Raw genomic sequence first — 23,677 nt, 5'->3', positions numbered from 1 at the left:
TTCCCCACAAAATGAGTGCTCCCCACAAAATATTTGAAATCCATGGGGGGGGGGTTGTGTTATGGAACTTCGCTGAGAAAAAATTCCGCGCACCCAAAAACATCATAGTGATTCCCCACCCACAACAATTTTTCGAATTCCATGGGGGGGGGGGGGGTGGCTACAAGATTCCACTTCGGACGCAAAAAATATTATATCAAAAACCGGTGTATTTTTGTTTAAAAAGTAAGTTCAACGGGTTGGATTTTTTCGTCGCTGATTCTCGTTCTGAGTAGCCTAAATAGCGATAAATCGCCTTCGTTGGCAACACTGGTGACCGCGCGCAAGCTGCATTGTTTGTTTTACCGCGGGCCCGCGACACTTTTTCAAATTGGCGGATTGGCGGGTTTTTTGAAAATGGTTCACGCGGGCCACTTATAATTTGTTCGCGGGCCACATTGTGGCCCGCGGGCCTGGGGTTGGGCAGCCTTGATCTAGACGGAATATGAAGATTTATAAAATTGGTAAGTTCTGGTGAGTCCAGACCATTATTTAGGATTTTAAACAATAATATTTGATCAAAAATTAGATGTCGTGTTTGGAGGGAGTTAAAATTATGAAATTTAATGGATTCGGTATAATTTGAGAAGTGTAAGTTCAGTTTATAATTTATGTGTTTAAAAATTTTTTTTGTATTCTTTCGATATGGGCTTGGTATAAAGGAGTCCAGATCGGTGTACGTGTTCCAGGTGCGGGCGAATATATGAGATGTAAAGGGAATATAGAGTGTTTATGTTGTGAAAGGGTTTTGCTATTTGAATTATAAATCACAGCATTTTATTGGCTTTGTTAATGATGTCAAGTACAATCAGGATTTCAGTTCACAGATCACCTATCAGCAACTAGGTTACTCTTAATATAATTTTCCTGAATATAGAACAAATTTTCCTGAACTCGATTTTCGTGCTTCTATAAAATGGCAATTTTTTGGATAGGAATGAACTGTTTACTGAACGGTGGGTCAATATGTATTTTACAACTATTTCATTGGAAGCTTTTTCGAGTGTCTTAAATTGTTTAAAAAAAATATGTGTACACTCCCTGTGACGTCGGTAGAAAGCGAAAGGTAGTTTTCATGTCTTAAGAAATAGAATTAGACCAGATAGACTCGATGCTTTGTAAGTGCTGAGCATTGAAAAACGCATATAAAAAACGATGTCTTTGCCATAAGAGACAATGAAGGATCAACCTAATCTACAAATAGGTAGGATTTTTTCATAATTAAATTTATTTTTACTACAGTAGGTCGGTATATTTTATGTTCAAGATTTTTAGAGCACCACCCATTTTAGTGAGCAGTAACCTCCACCGAGCATGAGATGTTTAAATAAAACATTATGAATGAGGAACAGGTTCGCGGCATCTGTCTTTCCCCGCTCAAATTTTTTAATCCGGTCGTCTAAATGCCTGAATTAATCCCTTTCCACAGCCTTTTCCCATTGTATGCGAACTTCCCAGCAGTTGGGTTGCGAGCGACCGTGCCCTGTACGCGGGCGTCACAACGTTTTTATCTGCGTGGTAAGCACAAAGTTTTTAAAGAGGGTAAGGCAGCAGTGGCGGCCGCTGGTCAAAATATGAGAGGTTTACCGTAGTACAAAAATTAAGTCGGACAGTAAATTTAATATTAGGTTCATATTGATATATTTTTTTATGGAACCTATATTTTTGTTAACACTGATTTTTTATGTGATCTGTATAACTAAAAATAAAAGTAAAGATGTACATTATTATATGTAAAAGCCCTATGGGCGTTTAAATAAAATAAATAACCATTTATAAAGACGCTCTATTCTCAGCTCCTTTTGTTTAGTGAAAACTCTATGACCATCTCTATGACCCTCTTGTTGAAATATGGCCACTGAACCAAATGTATAATTGTGACATTGCTCAAAATTCCCTGCATTTCTTACCTTTTTTCAAAAAACTCCCTTTATCCCTTTAAAATTCAAAACCCCCAGAACTGAGGTCTCTCCCCAGATAGCATCACTGCGACAAAATTGTGGGTTGTGATTTTCGGTTACCACAGTATTTTTCTGGAAATTAAGTTCAATTCGTTGTGAAAGAAAAAGGTTAATAGATTAATGATCAAATATTTTCAATGTAATTTTTTCCCTTTTCTTGCCATATTATAATAAAATATGTAAAACAATCTTACTGGGAAATAAAAGTTGTATTTATTAGTAGTGTAGTTTCGGAACAAAGTTTATTTTCCGATTAAAAAAGTACCATATACCTTTATACTGACTAGTAAAGCACGTCGGTGACTAGCCAAAATTTTGCGTTTTTTCGGTTGGCGGCACTGTTTGTCATTTTGCAGCGTGTTTCCTTCCTATCGTATTTTTCACGCGGACAACATGGTGAGTTTCTTATTTCACACATTTTTGTGCTGTTTTACCCGCTTATTTAATTATTTTCGAGTCACAATGCCTACACGATTCGGTTTTACTGTCTTTTAATATTTGTCAGTGTTTTTCAGGCAGTAATTTGCGCAAGTTGCTTCGTTTTATAGTTGAGGTTATGACGCGTGTGTTCCGATGACATCGGGAGTTAGAAATTGATTCTTATTATCATGTTTTAGGGATTGATAAAGGTTACCACCTAAAATACTATGTAATGTGTAATCGATTTGTATTCGAGTGTTAATTGCGCGGTGCGTCAGCATTTTTGTTTCAATGCCGCAAATCTAGGAATGTTACAATGTGTTTGTTCGTGGCGATCTAACTAATAAATAGAAGAAATCTTGCATCAAATTTTAAATTTTGTGAAGTTATAATAATTAAAAATGTACAGTTTATCAACGAAGTAAAGCATAAGGAACGTTCATTCTCATTGGAAAATAGTGTAGTGCAACTGTCAAATAATATGAATTTATATTGTTCTGACGATAGTACATCAGCTTTCGTATTGTATTATACTTTCTTTTGGTATATGAACACATCTTTCAACTACGAAACCATTAATATCTCAAGTCAGTGAATCGTGGTAATGTTGAGCATAATATTCAGGGATTGTCGTGAAATTTGTAATCTGAAGTCTTCTACTATAGTATTGTAGTTGGTAATCCTGTATTTTTTATTGAGTTTATCCAATTTATTTTTATCATTAGATTTACACCATTCTGTAGTATTTACACTTCTTAAATGTCATTGCACACTTGCCGATAAAAGTCTTCATTTATATAGTATTTCCACCGAATCGAGTAATCTGTGACCTACATTTGGTGCTTGAATTTACAAGCATCCTTATTTATTGGTAAATATTTAGGTAACCGCTGTACTCTTGGTAAGCACAGATTATGGAAATTACACTTCATTTCAACAAGAAACTACTATTTACGTCAGAAGAAATGGTAAAAGATACATTAAAATTCCATTTGTATTCAATTGCTATGCGCTTAATCAATCTATACAAAATAATACATACCTAAAATTACTTAATTATCCCAAACCAAGAATCTAATAACCTATTTTGTGCATATAAAAATAGTCGTTTCTTGTTGAAATGAAGTGTAATATCCATAAACTGTGTCTAAAAGTAAAAAGTAGTAAGGTAAAGAATTACCTAAATATGTTTTATTCGCTGGTGACAGTTATCTGCACCATTACAATATATTTCACGCTGTAACTAACAAAACCAGGCTCTTTTTTGATAAGGGTAAATGAGTAGATCTATTTTCATGTCATGGAATGAAATATACATTTATACTTTATTCTAGTGAAGTTTTCTCCAACTCCTGACTATTGCATATAAAGCACTCTTTCAGAGTTATTGTTTTCAACCTGTGGAGAGCCGTAGCAGAAAATCGTCAGAATACACTCGATTGCTGGAAAAAATACGCAAAGCCGTCCCAAAACTACTTCAATGATTTTGCTCAAATATCAGACTAAAAATCACCATTTTTATGTGTCTCAATTGTTTTCTGTTTACCAGATATTATATATTAAAATATATGCCATGTTTGTATTGTAACTTGTTTTCCCAGAATAGCTAACTTTATTTAAAAAAAAAACATTTATAAATATCCCATTTGTGACATACATACAATTCTCAAAGCATAAAGGTGAAAATTGCATTGTAAAAAATTCCAGCTCAGTTGATATTGGAAAGGTCTCCAGACCACCATCTGCATACCAATTGTTAATAAACACAGAATATTATTGAAATCGGCTATACTGGAAACCCCTCCGCGGTAGAATATATTCAATTCAATTTGTTTATTCCTTTAAAAACATTACAAAATTTTAATTCATTTTTAAGTGCATTTGTAAAATGGTATTACATAATAAATAAGCGGTGTATCAACTATACCAGCATCAATAGAGCTTGCCTTTTAAAGGCAGCTTCACCGATGCTAAATATGTCAATATCGGAATTGATTCTGTTCAACAGCAAGACTGCTCTCCCCTCCGGCATGACCATCGGCAAGTTAGTCCTGCAGGCCGGGAGATGGCACAGTCTATGCTGTCGGTGACGGAGATAACCATCAGGAACATAGAGACTAATACTCTCCATGATAGTCGGATTTTCAAACCATCCACGAATCAGTTCGAAGAAGTGTGATACAATATACACATCTCTTCTGACCCGTAGATGGTTCATACCGAGCATGCCCAGGAGAAAGTTGGTAGGATAGAGCCACGGGTAGTAGCCATACTCCCTCAGGTAGAGGAATCTCAGAAATTATAGACACTTATCGTCTGCTCATCATCCGCAGTCAAGAGATTTATTCAATCTTTTAATAGTTCATACATGCTTGTTTATTGTATATTAGGGGACTTATAAAAATGGGGATCTGATATGCAAAATAAGCTGAGATATAGGCCTCTGTAATCCCTATATTTTCATGGCAATAAATCATTTATCAGATGATGACATACCTATGGGTTATTCATTTGTTTTTTTTTTTTTTTTTTTTACAGCCTTTCCAGCGTTTTGTGCAGTCAGGCCGCGTGGCCCTGGTCTCCGACGGTCCCGACAAGGGCAAGCTGGTCGCCATCGTAGATGTTATTGACCAGACCCGAGTGCTGGTGGATGGTCCCTGCTCCAATGTCCAGAGGAAGGTATGTACAACACACTATTAATAAGCAAACTGCTATGGTTTTAGTTCTTAATGTTGTGACGGGAAAGTGATACTAAAGGTTCTGCCAAAAATATTATTTTACATCAGAGTTCAAAAGCTTGTCCAAAATAAAACCAGTGGTATTGGAATATTTCCTCACCGTAGAAGTCAAGGGAACTAATTCACAAATTTGGTGAAAATGAGTTAAGTAACAAAAGCATTTTAAAACCATCAAAGATGCAGGAGTAAGAGGCCTAACTCTTTTGACTATCACACCAGTGTGCTATCTGTTCCTTTCAATATTCAGCGGTCAAGAGACATTAAACACGCATAGTAACCAAAATAATAAGAAGATAACAGCACTTAGTAGTATCTATGTTCAAGGTTCCACTGTTCTGTCTTTAAAAACGACAAAAAAGTTATAACAAATAAAATATTAATGTTAGTTGTAAATTTCTACATATGTAATTATATATGACATTAAGATAGTAGTTTTAGCCCTTCGTCGTAAGTCAGTAGTTCTAGTATTAACTATTTAAGAAATATATTTGTACAGCGCCCTTGAGGTGATTTTTCACCAAAACGGCACTATATAAATTAGCCAAATTATTATTATATTTTTGTCACCAAAAAATTCTTTGTCTGCCGTTTTCTCACTTAATAATTTTGTGGCTTGGCTCCCTTGTCATCTATGGCGGCGATTTATATGTAGAATCACTGGCCCAGATAGGTTAATGGAGAAAAATCTTTTTGAATTTAAGATCAAAAACTATTCTCCTAGATGTGGCGGTTATAGCAGTGTTGCGTTCCTGCCATTTTTTATAGCTTATACATATAAATTATTATGAAAAGTTTTTGTAAACCACTTCACTCTTCAGTGAAAACTTTTGTTAGTTCTTGTGTATTTAATGTACTGCTGCGAATGTCACAGTTCAATTTGTGATAGTGAACTTCTTGATTTTGATTCAACAATACTGCAAAAAAATTATTTAAGATTAAATTTATATCTAAACAAAAAAATACAATGTTCCCTTTTGAATATTTATACTGTTCAAGAGCCAGCATGACCAGCATCTTCGATAGGGGGAATGTTATGAGGCGGAAGGAAATGTGCTTTATTTCCTTATGCTGACATGTTTTTTTTCTTTATTGAGAAATCCAAATCTGTTTGCCCTTTAAAAAGTTACAAATCCCTGGAATTTCAATTAGCAAGGACCCTGTTTTCCGCTTTTATTAATATCTCAAATACATTCATATGATTTGTTATACAGTGAATTCTTGATTTCTTCCAGTGCCGAATTAATTTCATGAAAACTCGCAAAAATAGATCACATCGATCATTCCTCTATGTATTATTTTACATAGAGGAATAATTTTTTTTTTCAATAGGTCCCTTCAAAAACAATGGATAGAAATTTCACTGTATAAAATATTAGAAGACATAAAGATAGTCTTCATTGCTTCCGTTAGCATTGGGCTATCTCCCATGTATACCTTATTCCCTTGACATTAGATAATGGAGTTACTAATAAAGTTCACTGGGATTGTCATTATGTATTTGACTGTCTCCCGACTGCACAGTTATCCTAGCCTTCTTGGGAATTACAGCATCACACTCTCTTCACATTTCCCACAGCTTTTGGTGACACTTCTCCAAAGATATGTTAACGAATATTGTCACTTTCACTAACATTGTATGTATAATCTTCAGGGAATCCGCATCAACCAGCTGCAGCTCACTAAGCTGCGCCTGGCCTTCCCCTTCTCCGGCTCCACCCGCGTAGTCCGCAAGGCCTGGACGGACGCCAAGACCACAGAAAAATGGGCTGAAACCAAGTGGGCCAAGCGCCTCGAGTCCAAGGAAAAGCGCGCCAACATGAGCGACCTGGACCGCTTCAAGCTGCAAGTGGCCCGTCGCCAGAGGAACAAGCTGAGGACGCAAGCCTTCAAGGCCCTGAAGGCGCGCGCCTCCAAGAACGGAGTACTCTTCGGCAAGAAGAGCATCCCCAAGAAGCCACGCAAGGCGCCACGCATGAAGAAAGCAGTCACCGCCGCCAAGAAGACCGCAAAGAAGTGAATACTTTAATTAAATTTATATAAACAAATTTACTTTGGTTTTTTTTTGTTTTGACCCTCATTATTTTTTTTTATTATTTTACTACGTATTATTAACTCCACACAGTAAAGTCATGTATGGAGGGAACCTTGAGACCTGTGTCGTAGGAGGAAGAAAACATAAAAGTCAGAAAATATTTCCACAAGAATGAGTCTTAAAGTGGCACATTCTTGGCAAATGGCTGTGGCCAGGAGGAACCCATCACATTGCTACACACAGCACATGTGTAGCGAAGGGATCAATGATGCTATTTCTTCGGAGCATATTCCATTGAAATATCAGTAGAACAATTACAGTAACCTTCCCCAATGAAAAACTAGAATCTTACTTGAATACTTCTCATGCTTTATGTCCTGGAGCTTAGCTAAGGAATATACCTATACACCTCACTTAGCTAAGGATGAAGAGCTGGAATTGGCTTTGATGATTGAACTATTAAAAGACAGTATGAGTATATTTCCTTATAAGGTATTTATTGTAAAAAAACATTAGTAATAACAAATTTCATAGTTATCTATATTTACAAAACATTCAACATGTCCCGTTGCATTATCAGCTTATACCTGATGGCAAGGAGGAACGGTATTTGAAACGAGAAAACTTCGAGAGAAGTCAAAAATTATCAGATAGAGCAATAAAATTTACAGTTATGCATTTAGATTATTTAAAAAAAAGGAGATGGGTCATCAACCATGTGTCGCTGACATTGTTCACTCATACTACTGGAAATCGCATCAGTGGCCCACCTTTGTTTCTGCCTACACCAAATACATTACTTTCATTGGCTTTGATAGTGCAGTTTGATCGTAACTCTACAATAATTGGCACGCTTCCATGCTGTATCTCCTTCTGTTTCTATTATCTAAAGCTTAGCACTATTCATCATCCAAGCTGACATCGGACAGTTCCGCTGTAACTCTTCTCTTCTTCAACTGTGTTATCCTATCCTCCTCCACATTGAACTGTGCCAGTCTCTCTACACTTGGCACTGGCGTATTCTTCACCCTGTTCTTCATCACAAACCTCGGCGGCTCTGGTTTCACCTCTGTCTTCTCACCGTAGAGCTGTTTCAATTGCGACAATACCACCCTGGGCACGTTGGAGGGTTGAGGCTGGGTTATGGTACCGTCTGCCTCAGCCATGTTGGCTAGCACCTGGTTGAGGTCTATGGTTCCCAGGGGGATGGATGCGGAGTCATCGTGGTCTTCGGGGATTGGAAGAGGCTGGAACGGCTCTGGACCCTGTTTTTGCTTGACATCCTGCAGCCAGTTTGTCAGGTATTTGTTACCGTCTGTTTTGGGTGCCTGTAACTAAAGAAAAAATGTGAATGCGTTGGTACCGGATGGCTAAAGAAAAAATTGCTGATGAAAATTCAGTTATAATTGTATTTGTTTTTCAGAATTCTTGTTAGAAAAATTTCTCCCCTTGATGAAATAATTGATTGTTGGTAAATGCATAATAATAATAATGGATTATTTGTATAGCGCCGTTTTTGTGAGAAAATCACCTCAAAGGCGCTTAACAACTTAATTTATGCATTTAATCTATTCCTATCACTTAGACATATTACTAGTGGCTTACAACTAAGTTTGATAGCTAGTGGCTTATAAGAAATATAAATATGAGTTTCAGCAATAGGTAAAAAATTGAATTATTGACTAAACGCATGTCAAAAATCAAATCACCAAACAGAATTTTTATTTTAGTTTATTGCATATATATTTAGGAATCAAACAGATAAACATAATAAATCAATAAGTTCCATTAATATCTAGGTATATAAACATTTATACTTAGGAATGGTACTACAATGTAAACAATAGAATAGTAAAAATGAATATCTATGCTCTTCGCATTATGTGATGGGTTTAGCCAGTTTGATTTATGTGTTTTCAGGGTAAAGTTGAAAATGTCTACATCGAAGGGTGTAGAATGTTTTGCAGATACGTCGCATTAATGAATTTTGCGCATACATACATAGATTTACGACCGATGAGATGGCAACTTACTTTTACCCGAGATTGTGAGACCTTCTGCACCTTGTTGACAGCCTGCCTCTTGGTGTTGGTGGGGTAAGCCATGCCTGGAAATGCACCAAAATCCTATATATATAACAGCCTGACCAAATAAAGTTAAATCTATGTCCAATTTTACTATACTCTGCGTGCAAAGTCGTAAACTTTTTAATAAAAAGTGTGTTTATCTGAACTGACCTGCCAGATAAGAATGTTTTTCTGTATATGTTTGTAAATAATAAAATTAGATAATAGTCAGTAATAATTAGTCATAATAGACCCGATATAGTTTTGCATGACAAAATTATAAAAATAACTTATATCATTGATGTCGCTTTTCCAAATTCCTGTAATATTCAAAAATCTGTTAATGAAAAAATAAGAAAATACACAGATTTAGGAAATGAGATAAAAAGAATTTGGCATTCTCAGACTATAAAAATATTACCATTCGTTATTTCGGCGTATTAGATCTATCAAAAAATTTATATATAAAGATGCAAAAGTCAGTCATTTTGAATACATGTAGGATAACGAGAGATTTTTTAAATATTTATGTTGAGGGATCAGTAGGATTTATAGGCCCTGTTAGGAGTTCTACCGAGCCGAACCCTCTGATATGAAAATATCTGAAGTCGGTGAATTATTTTCTCATTTGATCTCTGTTGTTCTTGTATTGTTTTGTATTTATTTTGCTTATATAATGCACTTACATAATGTTGATTGACTAGATCAGGGGTCTCCAAACTTTTCAGCCGGAGGGCCACATTGACTACTCCAGTGAGTTCGGAGGGCCAAAACCGTTTTAATTTCTAGACACCCATATTTTCTGTCCTAGGGATGGGGGGGGGGGGGGAGACAATAGATTTTTCAGGGATGAAAAAATAGCTTTAGATAACGTAGCTTTGAAGATAATTTTTGATACTCGTTTCTCAGACCTTGATATCATTGCGAATCAAATAAAGATTTTTCAAAAAAATCCTCTCGATATATTCGCGCGATACTTGTGGACCCAATGTATTGGTGCCAAGTACCTCGCCAATGAGCATATTTATTTATTCGCACGAAAAAATTCGCGGAGTTTTCGCCCCTTCTGAGCAAGGTCTTAGCCATTAGCTGTCGCGGGTCCTTGATGACACTGGTCATAAGATGTCGCGGGCCGGATGGAAGACACTGGCGGGCCGGATACGGCCCGCGGGCCGTAGTTTGGAGACCCCTGGACTAGATGATCAGTGTGTGGAAGGGTTTAGTTTTTCCTATGGGGAAGATTTAACCCGTACCTAAAATCGGAAAAGTTAAAAAGACTAGGAACTTAAATTAAATAAATTGTACAGTACTCTTTGAGGTGATTTTTCATAAAAACGGGCCATATAAATTATCCAATTATTATGAAACTACACGGACATAGTTACAGAGCCAATGAAAGTTATGTGTTTGGTGTGTAGATAGAAACAAAGGTGGGGTGCCGCTATGTGTAGATGCGATTAGCAGTTGTATGGGTGAACGCTTTAATAATAATAATAATAATACTTGTATAGCGCCGTTTTTGTGCAAAAACACCTCAAGGGCGCTGTGGGCATGTTTTCACATTTAAAATGGTTCATGGCCTATCTTCATTGTTTCTATAATCTAAACGTAAACCAGTTGGCAAAGGACTTTCAATTCCCATTTTCCATCAAACAGTAGTACACCGCCAAAGAATAATTTTTGTAAATCTCCCTGAAAATTTTTTAACTTTCAAAATAACTAGGCCACATAGTATCTAAACTTTAAATTCGTATTACAGCTCAATCATTTTATGCTTAAGTCACCTCTACGCTGACCGCCTCGCATATAATTTTGTGTTATACATTTTTAAATCCTATAAACATCCTGAATATATACTCGGTGTCAGGAAACTCGTAGGGCAAGCGGGAAACGGTTAATCAACATCAGATAGAAAACTAGAATTTTTATTTTTTCTACAAGGGTTAATAAATTTTGGAACCGCACACTTCAACGCAATTTAAAATACATTAAAGAGCTGATACCCCATAGCAGCTGATTTTTCTCAAACTCGAAAACAAAAGCTAAAATCAAAAAAGTTATTCCACAAAATTTATTTGCAATTGTAATGTATGTAGATTCACCAGTTTTCTGCTTTTACTACGATTTTCCGGATACAGTGTATAAAGCTTTGAATGTTTATACTTACCATAAGGATTGGTGTTTGCCTGTGGGCCCAGCTCAAATACCACCTGGAAATCTGCATGGTTTCCCAGACTAAAGCCAAATCCCACTCTGGAGTCAGTTCCTGAATGTTAAAAATGACGGAACACTTGCATACATATTATTTTATTTATTTACATTATACGCCTATATGGGCTTTTACAACACATGTGATATATATAATAATTTAGTGAAACATTAAAGAAGTTTACTCCTTAGACATATTCTGTTAGAAGGTTGGAGTATTTCCACTTTGCAATAAAATCCAAATAAATGGAATATTTCTGAATGTATCCGAAAACTAAAAACTGGTTTTGAAAGGTGATGAAATACGCTTTCAAATTTTATTATAGGAAGCGAAATGTTAAGTATATCATAAAAAATGTGAAAGATAGTTTATGTTGAACCTTTACTCATCTCTTCAGAAAATCAACTGTAATAAATAATAAAAAAAGTGTAAAGTTTTTATATAAAGGACACGCTTTTCAGTGAAGTCTGATTCTCAATAATTCATAATTATTGTTATACATTGTGGAGTCTTAAGGATTGGTTGTTTCGGAGAATTTGAACAAGTCATCAAATTTCAACGAAAGTCTTATTCAAGTTCTGTTATTATATCATTATAGACTAGTTGCTTGACAGAACTGAATGTTGAAATTTGATGAATTGTTCAAATTCTCCGAAACAACCTGTCCTAAGACATAATTAGACATAATAGCATCTACGAATTTAATTCATAATTTTTCTTTCTATTACATGTCTCGTTTAACGGAAAGAGGTAGAGGTTACAACGGAGAATCATAATATTATTGTGATTTATTTTTGGTGTATTATGCCGTGGTGTTTCCTTCTTTAGCCAACATTTTTTTTATTTTATGTTTATTTATTTATCTATTCACTTATACGTACAGTTTAAAGGTATAAGTATTGACATTGGGTGCAAGTAATACAGATAGATTTCCATATATAAAACGTGGTAGTAGAATGAAATGTGATATGCAACTGTATACACATGATTGAAGCTTAGGTAGTATGTAATGTTCTGTGAACACCTCACTAGGAGAACCTGTGCCGAGGTGTTCGCATGGGTGTTATTCTGCCGTCATAGGTGGAGACACAATATCCTCCTTGGGAGTCTCCACCGAAGTTCCACCCATGGTGGCAGTATTTTGCATTATTAGATTAGAAGTTAGAAGCTGTGTTGACATGTTCAACATAATATTATATAAACACAATGTAGTAATTTGAGGTAAGTTACATATCAAAATGTTCTGTAACCAGAGATGTGCTTTATTTCAAATAAATCCATTTCAAATGGAAATGCAAAATGCAAAATGGGTATTTTCCATTTTGCATTTTAAATGCTTTTCTAAAAACCATTTTGCATTTTAAATGCTTTTCGCAATGCATTTTCCATTTTAAATGCTTTTTGCAACATTCTTCCTACTATCTCCACTCATCTGTTTTTCATAAGCCCCAAATATCAGTCGGTCCTCAACCTCGCTATGAGAGATAATTTACATTTGTCAAGTGGCAATTGAGTGATACCATTACAAAAAATACTGATTCAAATACTGAACATGGGGCCATGACGCTGTAATATTAAATGTTAGATAGCAGTTTCTATGTTTTTACGTTGGCAACATTAGTCCCGCGCAAATTTTTTGTGGTTTCATAATCTAGTCGTGGTGTTTTTGGATTTACCATCATGTAATATGTTTGTTCTACATTGATGTCCATTATTAAATGACAAAATTGTTTCAAAATTCTATAATTATTTTGATTGTTTGACCTGAGAAACCATTTTGCATTTTCAATGCATTTTGAAAATAGGTATTTTGCATTTGAAATGCTTTTCTAAAAAACCATTTTGCATTTTCAAATGGAAAAGTTTTGACCCATTTCCATTTTGCATTTCAAATGGTTTTGGGTACCCATTTTGCACATCTCTGTCTGTAACACACTGTGGTACAAGAGTATATGTAGATAGATTGTACAAATGTAGAACATGATTTAAACTTCATAATATTATAAATGAGTAATGAAAAGAAAAGTAAGAAATATACATGAAAGGAACTTTTCAGACAGCATTACTGTGTTCATCATCAGGGTAGATGTGTAATTACACGGTGATGATAGACGCTGTCGGAAAAATTGGTTTAAATAGTAGGTAGTGCAACACGGCATAATACCCCAAAAATAAATCACGATAATAATTTCGGCAATGAAAATCTCAAATCAAATCTGAATTCAGAAAATGTTTTAAATAATTACCTTTCTTGATGGGAGGGATGTTGGAGTATGCTACGCTTAACAGAGATGGAAGCTCCTCGGGGATGATGGCTGCACTGGCACCTGAGGAAACCACCAGACAAATTATTTTACTGTACATCTTTTTATACACCATACTTATTTATTTAGTTTTAAATCTTTACAAATTTTCGCCATGCGCGATAATATATTTTCATATGCCATATATTTTCGTCATACTTGTTTTTTGCAAAATTATATTTTTATATTATATACCAGATAAAGTGTTTATATATTCATAAAAATAGTAAATAATCTACCATAATACTTAGTTTCCCCAGATTATACATAGCTAGTTACATTCAGAGAAATGTTTTTTTTATCTATATTTAACCTATATTTTCAAAAATCTAAGGACGGGTTGTTTCGGAGAATTTGAACAATTCATCAAATTTCAACGTTCATTTTCAAGTTTTGTGAATGATTTTTTCAAGTTCTGTTTTTATTTCAGTTTTGTCAAGCAACTAGCCCACAATGATTGTAATAACAGAACTTGAATAGGACTTTCACAGAACCCGAAAATGAACGTTGAAATTTGAAGAATTGTTCAAATTCTCCGAAACAACCCGTCCTAAGAAACATATTGGACAAAGTTACACTAAACACTGTATATTATGCTCTTGTTCAATCAATGCTTTCAAATAATGTTGTCTGTTGGGGTTCTTGTAACAAGACCACCCTAGAGCCTTTGAATGTTTCCCAAAAATTAATTTTAAAAGTAATGTATAAGAGAAATTTTATGTATCCATCAAAGTTATTATATAGTGAAAGCAAAAATATGACAGTAAGGCAGTTGTACATAATACAGGCTCTCTGTAAATTTTTCAACAACACTATTACTGCCAAAAGATCTCAACAAGTGCGCAGCACTAGAATGGGTTATTTTTTAATGTATCAGCCGGTGTATACCAGAACATCCTTCAGACAAAGGAGTTTCTCATATAAAGCTCCGTTGCTATATAATATGCTTGGAGAAAATATAAAAACTATAGGTACGTTTTGTAGCCGGGTACCCGGCATCAAAGTTATTATATAGTGAAAGCAAAAATATGACAGTAAGGCAGTTGTACATAATACAGGCTCTCTGTAAATTTTTCAACAACACTATTACTGCCAAAAGATCTCAACAAGTGCGCAGCACTAGAATGGGTTATTTTTTAATGTATCAGCCGGTGTATACCAGAACATCCTTCAGACAAAGGAGTTTCTCATATAAAGCTCCGTTGCTATATAATATGCTTGGAGAAAATATAAAAACTATAGGTACGTTTTGTAGCCGGGTACCCGGCTACAAAAAGTTAGAAGCACATTATACCGGTCCACCACCAGCCCGAGTTACACGGGAAGGTAAGGACTGGGACACTGCGGCTAAAATAGTTACTCCCTCCAGAGTTAAATGGGCAATCAGAGGGTTTGACCCTTTTAAAAGCGCAGGAGAGGATGGAATCTTTCCGGCACTTCTACAGAGGGGCCTAGATACAATCCTACTTCCGGTGACGAAGATCCTGAAGGCATGCTGTGCCCTCGGATACATCCCCATACCATGGCGGAAGACAAGGGTAGTGTTCATACCCAAACCGGGGAGAGCTGACTACGACCAACCAGGTGCATTCCGCCCAATTAGCCTCACCTCATTTCTTTTGAAGACAATGGAGAGGCTAATGGACAGGCACATAAGGGACGGGGCACTGAAAGAGAAGCCCCTCCACGAGTTACAGTTTGCTTACCAAGCAGGTAAGTCAGTCGACGCGGCACTGCACAGGTTGGTGTACAAACTGGAGCAGGCACAAGCGACTAGGGAACTGGCGGTAGGGCTATTCCTGGATATAGAGGGAGCATTTAACTGCACCACTATTAAATCCATTGATGAAGCGGCAGAAAGACATGGACTCGACAAAACCACCAGAAGGTGGCTGAGGAACATGCTCTCAGGCCGGATACTTACGGTGACAAGGGGTGAGGTAAGCATCAAAGTGCTGGTGACACGAGGGTGTCCACAGGGAGGGGTCTTATCACCCTTGCTGTGGAGCCTGGTGGTGGACAACCTCATCCGGAAACTCAACAACAGGAGCCTATATACGCAAGGGTATGCGGATGACATTGCAACCATAATAAGGTGTTGGGATGCAGACACAACCCGAGGCCTTATACAGTCAACACTGGCAACAGTGGAAGAATGGTGTGAAGAAACAGGACTGTCAGTCAACCCAGACAAGACAGAACTAGTAATCTTTACACGTAAAAGGAAACTAGAAGGATGGAGCAATCCAACCTTCTATGGAAAGGAATTAGAACCCTCTGACACGGTTAAGTACCTCGGAGTCATCATAGATGCCAAACTGAGCTGGAAAAACCAGGTGGAAACTGTAGGCAGAAAGGCCTGTGCTCTGATGTGGGCAACTAGGCGAATCTGCGGCAGAACGTGGGGTCTCAAACCTAAAATGATGCAATGGCTTTACACAGCCGTTGTAAAACCAAGGATCATGCACGCAGCCCTGGTCTGGTGGAGGAGAACAACACTGAAAACAGTGATGGTCACACTCAATCACATACAGGGACTTGCATGCAGAAGCATCACAGGAGCCATGAGAACCACTCCAATACTAGCCATGGGAGTGCTGCTGAACCTACCCCCACTAAACATAGAAATAGAGGGGGCGGCGATGGCGGCAGCCTACAGGTTACATTGCAATGGCCAATGGAGAGGAGAGTTGCCCAGAAACAGTCACACGGAAATAGGAATAAGACTGAGGGCAATTAGTCCGACGGCTGGGATGAAGCAGGACGGCAAGCAAGCCGAATACTTCTTCGGACAGCTGTTTAAAGTGACGTACCCCACAAGGGAGGAATGGGACTCGGTCCCAGGTCCAAACTCCAAACAGGAACTAATCTGGTTCACAGACGGGTCCAAGATGGCGGAAGGAACAGGGGCCGGGGTCTGTCTACAGGGATCTAAGAGGGAACTCAGTATACCTCTAGGAATGCACTGCACTGTGTTTCAAGCTGAGATGAAAGCCATCTTAGCCTGCGCACAGGAGAATATGAGTATCGGGTACAGAAATAAGAACATAAACATATAATATGTTCGGATAGCCAGGCGGCCTTAATGGCACTGGAAAGTAACCGATGCGACTCCAGACTGGTGATGGAATGCAGGACTATCCTAATAGAACTGGCGACCATCAATAAAGTAACCCTGCTCTGGGTACCAGGACATAAAGGTATTGAGGGCAACGAGCGGGCTGACGAACTAGCAAGGAAAGGGGCGAAAGTACCACTTGCGGGATCTGAGCCGGCCGTAGGAGTAGCAGCTTGCCACACCAAACTACATATCAAGAGGTGGGTCAAATCCCAACACTGGAAGGAATGGAAGAAGGCACCCGGAATGAGGCAATCTAAAGTACTCATAAACAGACCGGACCCTAACCGAACCAGGCAACTACTCGATATGGACAGAAACTCACTGAGGGAACTGGTAGGACTATTAACGGGACACTGCCATCTCAGGAGACACATGCAACTGTTGGGAGTGGAAAACACCAACATCTGTAGGAAATGTGAAGAGGAGGAAGAGACTCCAATTCACCTATGGTGCCAATGTCCCGCTCTGCTGGGAATAAGGCTCAGATACCTGGGAAGACACAGTGTGGAACCAGAAGACATCGCCACATATCCAATGACAGCCCTGGTGAACTTCATAAAAGGGACCGGGTTACTGGCAAGGGAATGAGGTAAAATGGGAGCTAGTACAATGGGCCTATGGCCTAAGTGCTCGCGGGGAACGTAAGTAAACCGCCTCCGACTTTAAAAAAAAAAAAGAAGAAAAAAAAATAGGTACGTTAAATTCATTCAAGAAAATGGTCAAAATCTCTGTACTAGCTGAGAGTGATGATTTTGGATCACCCATGTTGTCGCTTATATCATAATTCCGTGTGGAAGCTCTGTTTTGATACAATCCTTATTTACTTACTGCGCATGTACTTATTTACTTCTAAAAAACTTATTGTTATTATTATTTACTTATAATATACTTATAAATATCTACTTATTATTATTGTTATGTACTTATTACTATCTACTTCATTCTCGTATTATTATTTACTTAATTATTATGTAGCTAATTTATTTACTTATTTATTTATTTATTATATTATATTATTATTAATATTATTTACTTACCTATCGGTTATTATTTACCTGTTTTTATTTAGTTATTTTATTTTTTCATATAATTTATTATTCATACTATCCATGTTGTAATTGTTAGTATGGTTACCCTATGCTTGTGTCTGATAAGCTAGCACAGGTACCTTGTACTTTAGTTAACAGAAGAATATTATTGTTGCCAACTTACTTACCAATGCTTCTTTTGCTGACATTTTTGTTTTTATTTTTCGTACATTTGTTACTAAAATTTTGTTTATTTTGTCTACAGGAATGCCCTAGTGAGATGTGCAGAGTATGTTTTTTATGTTAAAAAAACTGTTTTTTAATAAATAAATAATAAATAAAAAAAATAAAAAATCCTTAAGAATACGCTGGCGTTCAAGAGGTACAGTTCTTATTATTTGTTATACAGGTTAGGTGTCATACTGTGACAAGGTTAATATCAGTAGTTCTTGGAGCCTTACTTAATAAAGAACTTGTGTGAAAAATATATTGGCTTAAAACATATAAATATTCTGAATACATAAATTTATTAAATATAATTACACGGCCGGCATAGTCCAGTGGTAACGCATTGGACTGCCATTCCGAAGGTCGCGGGTTCGAACCCGGCGTGCGCAAATAAATTTTATTTGATTAATTTGTGTTATTTCACAATTAATTAATTAAAATAATATATAGTATATTTGCGGCACGTTCCAGAGTGGAAGATACTACCAGTATCGCCCTGGTGTAAGACCACCATTCAGAATTGAAACGTTGCTCCAAATGGCTATAGCCGTGTTTAGTGACTAGATCTGAATAGCCAGGTACTTCCCCACCTTCCTCTTTCCCTTACCCACTTACCTTCAGCCTCACAACATCCCCCTATTGGGGATGCCATAGTCTCACTGGCTCCAGACGGGAGCAGTTGGGACTCTTGTGAGGTATTCACTATAAAAAAATAAAAAATAAAAAAAACACATAGAATTAATAAATCTTCATTTAAAAATAATTAAAACCAAAATGACGATCATTAACCGGGTTACGAATAAATAACCTGACAATATTTGAAAATCTCCTACAGTAAGCTGAAAATGTTGCTTGTGTTGTGAAGGAGGACTTAGCCAGCCGAGGAAACACTATGCCTGGGTGGGACCCAAATGCGATACCAACTCAGCCACTGACCGGTCGCCGTGATCTGATAGCACTTAAACAGCTACCTCAACGGTTGGCCGGCTGCGCGCATTAAGAATGTGGACAAGTTATGCTGCGTATACTCGCACACGGTACTACTGCCAACCTTGACCTTACTGTTAACTGACAAAACCGAGGTTCGCATGACATGACGTCAGATTTCGATTATTTTGGCAGACTTTGATAAATTGATTTGTTTTTAAATTTACTGGAATACCTTATTCGAAATACCACAATTCAGAATTCAAATTGAAATCATTTGAAATGCCTTTAGCTGTGTTTAGTGACCAGATCTGAATAGCCAGATATTTCCACTTCCTTCATCCTGAATATTATGATGGTGATAAGTAAATCAGAGCTTAGTACTAAGGTGAAGCTATTAGCGTATCTCTGACCGTAATTATCAATATCTTCTTTCATTTTTTAGAATTAAATTAATTGACGCCATATTTATAGTTTGGAAGGACTGGCAACATGCTACACTAGCGCCTCTGGCGACCTGCGTTGTTGCCAGTATATTGATGAAGCTGTATGTATTAACTACTTATAGTTAACATAGTATTTTAAAGTACCTACTTAACTACCTCCATAAAAAATAATCTACAACTCTTTTTTGCTCAATTTTACATGATTCGATGTGAAAGTCTATGTTTCTCAATCAGTCTGATAAAAACTTTGTGAATGTGTAACTATGTAACTAGGTATTCACTTGATAAAAACCTTTGACTTACAACTCACTTTCTTTAGGATTTCCTGCTATATTCACACAAAACCCACAGAAAAAACAAACTAGTATAAAAACCAAGGTATTTACCAACTTTCTACTATTATGTGACATAATATTGTCACCATCATCATAATATTTGCTTATTATGTATTGCTATTATGCAGTTCAGTTTTCTATTACCTAAGACAGGGCCGTCCTAATTTATTTCCCATATTTAATTACCTAAGACAGGAATGACCTATTTCATTTCTCGTATTTAATTTCCTAAGACAGGAATGACCTATTTCATTTCTCGTATTTAATTACCTAATACAAGGCTGTCCTATTTCATTTCCCATATTTAATCCAAAAATATTTTTTTGTTCTTAATAAAATTTATGCTGCTATTTTTGTAATTGAAAATCACTCAAAGTGAGCTGAATTGTTCCTTACTTCTGGTGTAATTGATAAATACAAAAAAAAAACTTTCTTGAACTGATTATTAATAGTCTGGGGCCAAAGAAGCAAGGAATAAATTAATCTTACTTTAGAGCATGCTGACACGCCCAAAACACAATTCTATCGGTTTTTCTCTTCAGTTAGAAATCTAAATATTTTCCCCTTCACTAATAAACATGTTTTAAATTTTACACAACAACTAATTGTTATCTGTTGTGTAAAATTTGATAGATGTTTAGTAAGGCCCGATAGGGAAATATGTTTTTTGTATAACTTTGGAATTCGTGATTCAGTTTTTACATTTATTGTATGTACCTACCCACCTATAGGTTATTCTTGTTTTTGGTAGTTAGGTACTAATCTCAATATTTCACTAACATTCCGGAGTCATCAAACATATTAATTTCGGTTGTCTGTGCTGTGCATTCGTCCTGCCTGAAATCGGGTTCAATTAACTCAAATTTGCTATTAATTTAAGTGTTATTTTCAAAATTGAAATTGATTGTGTGAAGAATTCAGACGAACAATAAAGTAGGTAACTACATCTATTTTAGAATGTTTTAAGAGATTTTTTTTTTTTTCAAAATTGGAACTGATTTTTCAAGAATTCACACCGATTCAGACCATCCTGTGATTTTTCACGATATAATAACAGCAAGATTTATATGTACGCAAATAATGATCCATAATTAATAATGACAATAATTGGAACAAAATATATAGGACCACTTTTGTGAAATATTACTTGAAGGGCACTGTGTAAATCTAGAAATGACTTTAAAACCTTATGTATTTAAATTACTTAGTTATGAATGTAGAACTAACAAAACTTGAACATACGTCACAACTTGTACATAACATACCATAATAGTTCAGATTAATTTATAAGATATACTGCAAATAAAAATGTACTTGCAAAAATATCAAATTTGCACAATAATATGACAAATAGAAAATGTTAGGCAAGTACCCTGCTTAATATTAATTGTAAGTACGGACTAATTATACATTACATTTTTTATGCTCCTGTTTAAATTAATAATAATAATATTATAAAATTTGCTTACATGATAAAAATAACAGGATTAAATACCCAAACATCTTAGGATACTATCAAAAACACTATTATTCAAAACTTCTTATTTTGATTTAGCACTTTGAAACATCAATCTATTTGCACGTCAATTAAATCTAATCTAATAAGTAAATTAATTAATACCAGTATTAAACCGAACTGGACGCAACAAATATTTATCCAATACTGAAAATTTGAGTATAATCATGTGAAAAGGCGGTAAACGGAAAGCAATACTAAAAACCAAATTCAATTAAATCATTTTATTCTGCGTACAATATTAACCACTGTTGATATATAGTATAAAGGTGATTATACCGTGTTAGCTTTACGAGTTTATAGGTTAATTTAATTCTGAACGATTTGTCTTCGGGGACTTCACTTTTCAATACGCCTTGCGCAAGCGAATACGACCTTTGGTGCATATGACAAGTGTATGCAAAGGTTCCCGCACAAGGTTTGTTTAAAGCGGATTTTTCAATCGCGTTTCTCAACTAGGAATAGTTTGTTAATATTTATAACTTTTAAAGTTATGTTTAAAGATATTTTGGAACTATATTTTGAGATCATACAATATATTATTAAATTATTATCATTCTCAAGGAGTGAACTGAAAAATACGAATAAGAAAAAATAAACACGACGATTTCACATTTGAAAAAATAATCTTTACAAAACTATTAAAACCGCCACCATCTTGAAACGGAAACGGAACGTAGAAATTTACAGGCAGACGAAATTCAAAACGGCTGAATTAAAACAAGACAATAAACAGGTAGATTACACGTTTGTGTTTCGTCATTCGCGGTACATTTCGTTGACCGCCTGATCAGGTAAATCAAGGCCCTCCCTCTCCAATGAAACCAAACGACTATAGAGTCACTTTCTCTCTGCATGCACCGGCTCTCGGCGCGCGTACACAATAATAACTTTAAGGTAAAGTTGGCATAAGGCGGTCAAGGCCAACCGGTAGGAGTGGTGCTTAAGACATTCCGGTCCGGGAGAGATGGTAACCTCTTTATGTTGTCAACCAAAACTCTCTCTCGCGAAATCTTCATTAATTTCTTCGTATTCAATTTCGTTCGGCGAATATATTGATTGGTAATATTTATTGATAATAATTTAACTAACTAACCATCACGCCGCTTCCTGTAGAACTAGGCAGAGAAGACGGACCGCCAAACAACTCGGTCTTGGCACACACTCTTTGCCTCATTCATATTCATACTCTTTTGTTATTCCGACTCTTGACATTGCCTGACTCAAGTATCTGGTTCACTTGATCATGCCATGTCTTTCTCGGGCGTCCCCGACTTTTTCTACCATTCAAATTCGCGTCATATAGTCTTCTTAACTCCTTCCTTTATTTACTCTACATGCCCAAACCATCTAAGCGTCCCTTTCTTAATCTTATTCATTACGCTTTCATCAGCATTGCATTATTTGCGAATTTCCACATTTCTCACACGATCATGCATGGTTTTACTACACATACGCCTCAGGGATCTCATTTCTACCTACATCAGGGTAGGTACCAGTACTCCATTGTGGACTGCTAGCTTCGCTTCTTTGAAAAAAATTTTGTTAGCGCTCTAAGCGCGGAGTATCCCACAGTTACCCCTTCTTTCAATATTTCTGTCAGCCTGCAATCTCTCATGATAATAATTTAATGTTATTATTTGTAATTTAAATATTATGTTAATACCCTTTATCTGCGATGTTTTATGTGTTTAAATGACTACAATTTAGGATTAAATACAGGTAACTTACAAAACGGCTGTTCGTATTGCTATATAACCTTGTAAAAACTATTTGTTTATTATTATTATTATAATATTTATTGTTTTCCGATTTATCCAATCCCATTAAACAATAGTCAAATGTATGTAAATACTGCTAAAGTATTGTAATATTATGTAAGTAATGGTATGATCATAAATATGATTAATTCGTTTACATGTTGCCATTATACGTCTATCGATGTGAATGACCCCATTTTCAAACCACAATAGCAAAGAATGCACGAATATTATAATTAGGTACTTTGCCTGTATTTTTTTAAAGTAGGTACTTGTCTGGGAAGTATTACAATTTTGCTCTCATAAATATTAAGGCGATGCCATACGTAGTAATGCAAAATCATGTATTTTTGGTTTGAAAATTTGGTCGCCTAGAAATGTTTCAGATGCTTTAATTAAATACTGCGAGTAGAATACATCTTGGCCTTTGAAATAATCGAGTATTTTTTAGATAAGTCTTTTTATAAGCCCAGAAAAAAATAATGTAAAGGCCTATGAAAACTGCTTCAAAGTTCAAAATCTCCTACTTACGAACCCATTTTCGGTTA

General features: G+C 36.1%; 2 protein-coding genes across 2 annotated transcripts; one reads left to right on the top strand and one right to left on the bottom strand.

The window, feature by feature from the left end:
- Window positions 1-2,284: 2,284 nt before the first annotated feature.
- Window positions 2,285-7,207, top strand: RpL14 (ribosomal protein L14). Its single transcript, XM_089648184.1, has 3 exons — window positions 2,285-2,396; window positions 4,959-5,099; window positions 6,810-7,207. Exons 1-3 carry the CDS (start codon window positions 2,394-2,396, stop codon window positions 7,173-7,175), a joined length of 510 nt encoding a protein of 169 aa, XP_089504310.1. The 5' UTR covers window positions 2,285-2,393; the 3' UTR covers window positions 7,176-7,207.
- Window positions 7,208-7,758: 551 nt separating this feature from the next.
- On the bottom strand, window positions 7,759-21,491 carry snsl (snustorr snarlik). Its single transcript, XM_089647950.1, has 4 exons — window positions 21,323-21,491; window positions 13,712-13,792; window positions 9,224-9,297; window positions 7,759-8,524 (listed from the first exon to the last, which is right to left on the bottom strand). Exons 1-4 carry the CDS (start codon window positions 21,354-21,356, stop codon window positions 8,090-8,092), a joined length of 624 nt encoding a protein of 207 aa, XP_089504076.1. The 5' UTR covers window positions 21,357-21,491; the 3' UTR covers window positions 7,759-8,089.
- Window positions 21,492-23,677: the final 2,186 nt, after the last annotated feature.

Source organism: Hesperophylax consimilis, chromosome 27 (genome assembly GCF_061612785.1).
Source record: "Hesperophylax consimilis isolate HC1 chromosome 27, BYU_Hcon_1.0, whole genome shotgun sequence".
Classification (NCBI taxonomy): domain Eukaryota; kingdom Metazoa; phylum Arthropoda; class Insecta; order Trichoptera; family Limnephilidae; genus Hesperophylax; species Hesperophylax consimilis.
This window is presented reverse-complemented; position numbering and strand designations above follow the sequence as displayed.

What these genes read in the sequence shown, in the direction of transcription:
- snsl (XM_089647950.1), bottom strand. Translation starts at nt 21,356, where the DNA reads ATGTTTGGGTATTTAATCCTGTTATTTTTATCAT. An exon ending in CATCCCTCCCATCAAGAAAG is followed by an intron (nt 9,298 to 13,711) that starts GTAATTATTTAA and finishes GTGCATTTCCAG; the next exon opens with GCATGGCTTACCCCACCAAC. An exon ending in TCTCACAATCTCGGGTAAAA is followed by an intron (nt 8,525 to 9,223) that starts GTAAGTTGCCAT and finishes TTTTTTCTTTAG; the next exon opens with TTACAGGCACCCAAAACAGA.
- RpL14 (XM_089648184.1), top strand. An exon ending in GCTCCAATGTCCAGAGGAAG is followed by an intron (nt 5,100 to 6,809) that starts GTATGTACAACA and finishes TATAATCTTCAG; the next exon opens with GGAATCCGCATCAACCAGCT.